The sequence below is a fragment of the Vicia villosa genome, unplaced genomic scaffold (assembly GCF_029867415.1).
Source record: "Vicia villosa cultivar HV-30 ecotype Madison, WI unplaced genomic scaffold, Vvil1.0 ctg.000460F_1_1, whole genome shotgun sequence".
In the NCBI taxonomy this organism is placed as follows: Eukaryota; Viridiplantae; Streptophyta; class Magnoliopsida; order Fabales; family Fabaceae; genus Vicia; species Vicia villosa.
In genome coordinates this window covers 728,757-737,125 of record NW_026705220.1, presented here as the reverse complement: position 1 = coordinate 737,125, position 8,369 = coordinate 728,757, and the positions used below count along the sequence as shown (strand labels likewise).

Sequence of the window (8,369 nt, the reverse complement as noted above, 5' to 3'; positions counted from 1 at the left end):
ACGATCGTGTTGGTGGGGGTGCGCCATATTTTTGTTGGGTTTTGGTCGTGTTCGCTGTTTTGTGCAGGTGTTAAAAAACGGAACTTTTTATAGCGCATGAGCAATATGCGCTGTAAAAGGTGCATTGCAGAAATTCTTTGAAGAAGACGATGAGGTGGCGGGGAGTCATTGGCCCATTCGAATCTGAAAAGCGCGCGCCCCTGGGAAGAGGTCTATGGATCCAATGCATTATGAAACACGCGATTCTGTGGTCCCTCACGTTTCCAGCCATCTGATCATCATCATCCTCAATCCAACGCACAGGAGGATGCTGGCATACCATAGTCTTCATGCGCGCGGCCACACCTGATTGCAAGCTAAGAATTTTCCAATTTTTTTTATCTTTAATTACATAACCTATATTCTCTTATTTTATTTATATATACATATATATATATATATATATATATATATATATATATATATATATATATACATATATATATATATATATATATATATATATATATATATATATATATATATATATATATATATATATATATATATATATATATATATATATATATATACATATCAAATTAAGTATTTTCTTTTTTCTTGTTAATAATAAATTGTTTATTTATTTTGTTATAAATTTTTTTTTTAATAATATTTATTTATTTATCTATTTATGTATTAATTATATATATCTTTTTTTTTATATTTACTATATATTATTTAGTTAACTATGTATTTATTTATTTTTTTTTCTTGTTAATTTATTTAAATTATTCTATTTACATATTAATTTATCTCCTTTTTATTCAAATTATATTTATTTACTTATATACTTTTAATAATAAATTCATATATGCTTTTATTTAAGACCTTTAAAAATTCATATTTGCTTTATTTTAATTCCAAAAATCCCAAAAATATTTTGTGCTTGACTTTATTTTCTTATCCCGATTTAATTAATTAGGTCGCAAGACCAATAATTAATTAAATCGATTGTGTTACGTTAATTCAATTTTCGCCCTAATCAGGATTTACGACGAACATTCCAATACACTGAATATTGTCTTTTTGCGCCTTGCCTTTTCAGGGTTACATTTCAACGCTCTCCGACAACGCGCCCGATCAAAATACAAAAGCTAAGTATTTTATTTATTCAAAGTCTATTTTGTTTCCTTTTTAATTTTAGGGTTTGCCCTTATATTTCTGAACTGTGCATACATTCACTCCTTCTTTTGCCTTTGTCTTTTTCAGGGTTAACCCTGAGATCTCTCCCGACTACTAACCATATCAGATCAAATACAAAGCTAAGTACCCTCATTTGTTTTTACTATTATTTTTATATTTATTTATTCTTTATTTTTAGGGTTAATCCCTTCGCCCTCGAATCTGATAATACACTCACGCCTTATTTGTTTCTTTGCTCATTCCTAATGGTCGGAGTCGATGCTTCTGGCAAACCTTGCCCTCAACCCTGTCAGGCAAATGCCAAGCTAAGTACCTTATCTCTATTTCTATTTTTAATTTATTATTCTATTTTCTTTGTGGTTAATGAAGTTTGCCTTCGAATCGACAATGCACTCACCCTTTTTTCTGTTGTTTGCCATGTTTCTTTCTTTCCAGGGTTCGCCAATTGCCAAAGCTCGAATAGTCGGTAACCCTAAAACCTCGATCCTATTCAATTATTACTTGTTCAGACCTATTATTTTATATCCGCTGGTTACAAATCCCCTCTCCTCCGCTGGTTTCATTTTCCCCCTTCCCTTTATTGTTTTATATACTGCGTGGTTAGTAATTTAGGGAGTGCAACTCTGAATCAATTAGAATAACTAAATACAAGATAATATATTCTGAATTGACTCACGTGATTGATGCACACACGCACACTTTTTGGGTAACCCTCTCTGTTGCCTGTTGCCTTGTTGCCTGTTGCCTTTGTGTTTTTGCAGAATAAGCCACGTCCCTCGAATTCGAGGATACCTCAGCCAAGTTGCCTCGATTAAGATCATGGTCCCTAATGATGCTGCCTTCGATATGCATGATCTCGACCCTCGGATGTTGCCTACGGAAAAAGGCTGAGGTATCTTCTGGCTGCCTACGAAAAGGCTTATTCTGATCCTTACCTTAGACTACCTGCCCTTCTATGGCATGGGACAGTCTTATGGCGAAGGATGCTTCGATGACCTTTCAACCTCCAAACGAAAGGCTTCCTGCCCTCTTATGGCAAGGATAGACCCTTTCATTCTGAAAGGCAAAAAGAGACCTATCATCTGAGTTTAAGGTAATTGCCCCTAATTGCCTTGCAATGCTCAAACCTTTTTATTACATTCTTTCTCATAATTTTTCAAAAGGGCAACGCTTATTCACAAGCTAAAGTCCCTATCTCTTTCATCTACTTTTTCTGAAAACGAGCAAGCAAAGCAATTAAGAGCCCATGGAAAACCATGGATGCAAAGGGTGCCTTACACCTTCCCTTTGCATAAATTACCCCCCGAACTTAGATTTCTTTAAAAAGGTTTTTTTCTATTTCTTTTTGCCTTTCCGAATTTGTTTGGATAAAATAAAAGTCGGTGGCGACTCTTGCTTACCGCGACATTCCGATTAATAAAAAGTCAGTTCACCGTGTTACAGAACTGGCGACTCTGCTGGGGATTTTCGATAAAAGAGGGGTTACCTTAAAAGTTTATGATTCATTTTAAATGTTTTCTATTGTTTGCTTTGTTTGTTTTATTTTTCAGGGGCGTTTTGGGAATTAACTGAAGGACGAATCCTATTCCCGGATTCAAGTACATCTAAGATAGGAAGTGGCATAGTCATGGCGACCTCCCTTGTGTATGCTTGGGATTGGTCAATATGAGAGTTCACGCTTGAGTTAGGCCTCTATGGGTGTTTACATGCTTCTCTTGTATGAGGGAGGTTCGTGTGGATACCTGTGGGTGAGTCGGAGCTCAAGGACCGTTAGTTACCTTTAACCCATCCTGGCTTTTAGGAACGTAGTGGGGGGACTACTCTTGATGTATGTTGAGAGCATAGTCGCTACCCGATACTACAGCTCAGATAGGCTCTTTCTCAAAGTATCATTGCATGGTATGTATGTATCATGTTCGAGGGTGCTTTAGGAGGGTCGACAATTCTGAGTCACTTGGTAGAACCCGTTGCTGAAATTTCCTTATCCGTAGAAATACCCTTGGGAAGGACACTTGATCAAACTCCACGCAAGCCTTAATCCAAAAATTGTGTGATTTGTGTGGATTTACCTGTGTATGTGCATCATGCATACATGCATCATTCATACATGGCATGACTAACCCATTTCAAGGAATTAGAGGTTTTTTAACCGTATGTTGTTTTGTAGGTTGTTTGAATATGGAAACAAAAGGCCGTAAACCATTCTTCCTCAATTTCAAGAAAGTGCCAACGCAATTGAAGATTTTCTGCGACAACATCTCTGGTTCTCTCAAATTCAGTGATTCTCTCAATACACTCATAAGTTTGGTACGAACTAATGTGGATGAAGTTCTCCTCAACACCATGGTTCAATTCTATGATCCGTTACTACATTGCTTCACTTATAGAGATTTTCAGTTAGTACCATCCTTGGAAGAATTCTCCTACTTGCTTGGACTTCCTGTGCTTAATAAAATTCCTTATACTGGTAAAGAAGAAGAGCCTAAGTTGGAAGTCATTGCTGCTGCCCTGCACTTGCCAAGATCAGAAATTGAGAAGGTTTGGATTAGTAAGAAAGAGTATTCTGGATTACCCCTTGATTTCCTCTACGAAAAAGCGGAGATTCTTGCTAAAGCTTCAAGTATGGATGCCTTGGAAGCTGTGTTGTCTCTCTTAATTTATGGACAAGTTTTGTTTTTCCATTATGACAAAATTGTTGATGTGGCTGCTATCAATATATTCCTTAGCAAGAATCCGGTTCCTACTTTACTTGGTGACTTACTACATTCTATTCATTTCCGAGTATCAAAAAGGAAAGGTTGTGTCCTAGGATGTGCTTCTCTATTGCATAAGTGGTTTATTTCGCACTTACCTCTCTCCGTAAGAAAGAATGAAGAAGGATTAACTTGGGCTCAGAGAATTATGAAGCTTTCTTTCGACGACATCCTATGGTACCAAAAGAAGTTCGAGGGAACCTTGCTATTTGATAGTTGTGGAGATTTCCCTAATATACCTCTTCTTGGTGTTCGTGGAGGAATATCTTATAATCCCATTCTAGCTCGACATCAGTTTGGCTTTGCCTTGAAGGACAAACCGCGTTCTTTGTATCTTAGTGCAGAATATTTCCATTATGATTCCGACAAAGAGAAGAAGAGAGACCTTTTCATCAAAGCTTGGATGAAAGTAAAGAAAGTTGGCGCAAAGGATATAGGAAGGAGAAATTATATGCCATGGGATCCATATTTCCAATGGGTTTATGATCGAGTTATGGAATTTGGGATGCCTTATCCATCTGATACGCCCATAGTTCCAAGGGTAGCTCCTCCTGCTGCCCCAATTGCATTTGAGCCATATATTCCTGCTCCAAATGAAGACCTGGTTGCAATTGTTAACCGACTGAAAAGGGAAAGGGAAGACTTTGAGAGACGCTTACTAAAAGTGGAAGCTGAAAAAGAGGTGTTAGTACAAGATGCCAAAGAGCGAGAGACTTTACTTGATTACTTTTCCCGCAAATGGAAGATTGAAGATTTTGTTTCTCCAGATCAGATTAATTCATGGGAAAACGAAATTTCTAGGCTTGTTCAAGAAAGAGAGGAAATGATCAAGGCACACAAGGAAGAAGTCCGGGTCCTAAAGAGGAAGCGTCGTCAGGAAGACAAAAATCCTGGAATTTAGTGTCTTTATTTATTATTAATTTCTTTTATTTTAATGTAACTTTTGGGGTTATGACCTTACAATTTAATTAATAAATAATGTTTTTTCTTTGTTTCAACACGAGTTAAAATTCTTTCAATTCCTTGAAAACATTGCATATGCATAATCATATCATTCATAAACATTACATCACAGGTTCATAAAAGCCAATACCTCATCTTTCCGCTGTTTATTTCAGTAAGAAAGATGGATCTCGAACAATCTGTCAAAAATCTTCAGGCTCAGAATAACCAGTTCCAGAAAATAATCTTTCACTTAGCCAAGGGGCAAGAAGAATTAAAGGCACTTCTGTCCGAGAAGGAGAAGGACCAACAAAGGGAGCAAGGTGTGCAAGATAAATGGAAATCCAAACCTAAGCGATCATTCACTCCGTTGCACATGCCGATGTCTCAAGTTCTGCAACAACTGCTCAACCAGAACTTGATAACCTTATTACCTTCATATTCAATCCCTACAAATCCTGCTCCTGGGTATAAGTACCATGCGAGATGTGCTTATCATTCGAATAGCCCTGGCCATGACACAGAGGATTGTGGACCATTGAAGCATAAGATCCAAGACTTAATTGACAACAAGATCATTGACTTCAATTCAACTGGGGGGCCTTACATGGCTAATACCATGTGTAAACAACAAGTTGGGGAAGCTCTGATCTCCACATCAGCATCACAACCACAACATAAGCATAACGCGCCTAAAAGACAATTCACAAAGATCAACATGACTTTGGCTGAAGCGTTGCAACAGATGCTGAGGAAAGGGCTAATGACTTTGAGGGATCCTCCTCGGAATCCTAATATTTCGTCTCATCAGTATAATCCTAATGCAAGATGTGCTTACCACTCCGACAGCATCGGACATGACACTAACGATTGTTGGCTACTGAAGAATAAAATCCAAGACCTCATTGATGATAAGATGATTGATTTCAATTCACCCGAGGAATCTCATGTGGCTAATGCTGGGAACAATCGGAAAGGTCACAATGAACCCAACCAATCTGTAGGGACAATTCTGATCTCTACACCAGTTCCACAACAAAGATGCAAGTCAGGAGCACCTAGGCGTCAGTTCACGAAGATCAACATGTCACTGGCTCAGGCATTACAACATTTGTTAAAAGCAAACTTGATCACTGTGAGGGGTCCTCCTGTAAAGCCCAACACTTCCGCTCCCAGCTATAAGCCCAATGCGAGGTGCGCATACCACTCCAATAGCCCTGGACATGATACAAATGATTGTTGGCCATTGAAGAACAAGATTCAAGACATGATCGATGCTGGTGAAATTGAATTCCCTCATCCCCAGACTCCTATAGTGATCCCTGCTCCCAGGCACAATCACGACAAGAATGATTAATGTCATAGTGGATGAACTTTAGATCATTAGATTTACTTTCATTTGCAATTTCTATTCTGTTTGTTTAAACATTCAAATTATGATAGACATTATTTGTTTTAATAATCATCATCAGTGCATTGCATATATTTGTCTTGAATAAATTATTTCGTTATCACTCATTTTAAATTATGTCTTTATTCTGCATATGTTTTTGTGATACTCAACTCCTGCTAAAGTTGTATACCTTTTGAGGGAGGATGACGAAAACGATACCACAACCTCATACAGTATGCTTTGAACAGACTATGCTGACGATGTACAGGCGTTGTTTCAATTCCTAAACAGTGGAGATATAAGGATGTTAATCACCCGTTAACCCCTTTGAGCCTAAGAAGTAGAAGTTTTCTTTCTTGTACTAATTAAAACCCTTGATCATGACCTGGGGCAGGGTAGTTCTCAGTTAATTTGGCTGTGCATTCTATTTTAAGAGAATCATTCAGTACACCTTTCAACAAAGGTTCAACCATACACATCAAAGAAATGTTGGAGATGTCAATCAAAAGACAATGATGGTTCATCAACCATTAAGCAACGCAGTCAATATCTTTCAAAAAAAAATGGAAAAACATATATACAAAGAAAAGCCTGCTAAGTCAAAAAAATCAAAAGATGACTTAGGCAAAAATCAAGGCATCCCGCTGACTGTAAGCGCAAAAAAGGACAGTTCAGGCAAAAGTTAGGGATATATAAAAAAAAAATAATAAAAAAAATAAAAACAGAGAAGTCAATAAATTCCTGAACAACATAATGTTGTGACTACCAAAAGGAAGAAGTGACTGCCATCTCAAAGGCTCTCTTAGCTTACGAACCATCATCGTTATCAAAAGCGCAAATCCAAAAGTCTCTTGGAACCTGAATGCATAAGTCGAACCAACTGAGCTTAGGAATGAAGAACATCACGAAGAAGGGGATGGGTACAATCAAATTTTGAGCCATTATCCTTTGTTTCTTAAACCGTGAACCAAGCCACGTTACAACCCTTGAAAGTCCTAACTGAAGCATGGTTAGTTCGAAAGCATACTGTCACCAAAAAGGTATCCCGACTCCTTAAGGTTTACTAAGATGCTGAGTGGATATTTCGCTTCTGCAAAAAATAGCATGTTTTACAAATATCACGCTTTTACATCTCTTGTTTTAATGTTTCTTAAAACTCAAGACAAACGTATGCATTGCATCTCATGAATTCATTATTAAACGTATTCTGCTACATAATTTCAAATGTTAGCATCAGAAAGAACTTGCACAGGGTGCAACTAATGACTGAAAGCTATCCCGACAGACAAGATTACTCCGAAAAGCAATGTCTCCTACATATACAAGGGGCACGACACGCTCTGCCCAATCAATCTGGGGCAATCCAGTCAAGATTCCAAGAATCTCTCAAAAGCCAAACAATCAAAGGCATACACCTCGAGTGGGTTTCAAACTATTTTCCTGATCAAATTGGGGCAATCAAGTCAAGATTCCGAGAATCTCTCATGGATGCCAAAAAAATAAAAATGAATCAAAGTCGTCAAAAGTAATCAGGGGCATGCATCCAAGTAAATCTGAATCTATTTCCAATCAATGTGGGGCCTTGTCTTTGAGCCTATGATTACTAGGGGCATATCGCCCATAGTGTACATCTCACCAAGTCCTCGCAAGGCGAATCTTTCTAAAGTTCCTGCTAACTGGGGCAAATCTATGCAAGTCCAGTTCAATATCTGGACCAGTACTCAGTGACGTGTCCTAAACAAATCCAGGATTGGTAGTTACTATAATACTGGGGGCAACATTCAAGACATCTGCGTCTTCCCACAAAGCTGATTTCGCAAGATCATATCCCCACAGAGTAATCATTAAGAAGACATATTCAAATACTCTCGTCCAATAAAGATATAAATCCCCAACAGAGTTTACATCTCCAACACTTTGCTCTTCTCCAACATGGTTTATTAATATCCCTAAATCAGGGAACATCAAGTTACTGATCATCCCCAAGCAAGAATCATAAATTCCCAGCTGAGCATCTTCAAATAAGACCAGACATCAAAATCACAAAGACATAGAGATTTATTTTCTCAATCAAGACAACATAAATCATGTTCACA

General features: G+C 37.6%; 1 protein-coding gene across 1 annotated transcript; it reads left to right on the top strand.

Moving 5' to 3' along the window:
- Positions 1-3,363: 3,363 nt before the first annotated feature.
- Positions 3,364-4,839, top strand: LOC131628536 (uncharacterized). The gene is made up of 3 exons (XM_058899366.1): positions 3,364-3,492; positions 3,583-3,921; positions 4,054-4,839. Exons 1-3 carry the CDS (start codon positions 3,364-3,366, stop codon positions 4,837-4,839), a joined length of 1,254 nt encoding a protein of 417 aa, XP_058755349.1.
- The last annotated feature ends 3,530 nt before the right edge of the window (positions 4,840-8,369 follow it).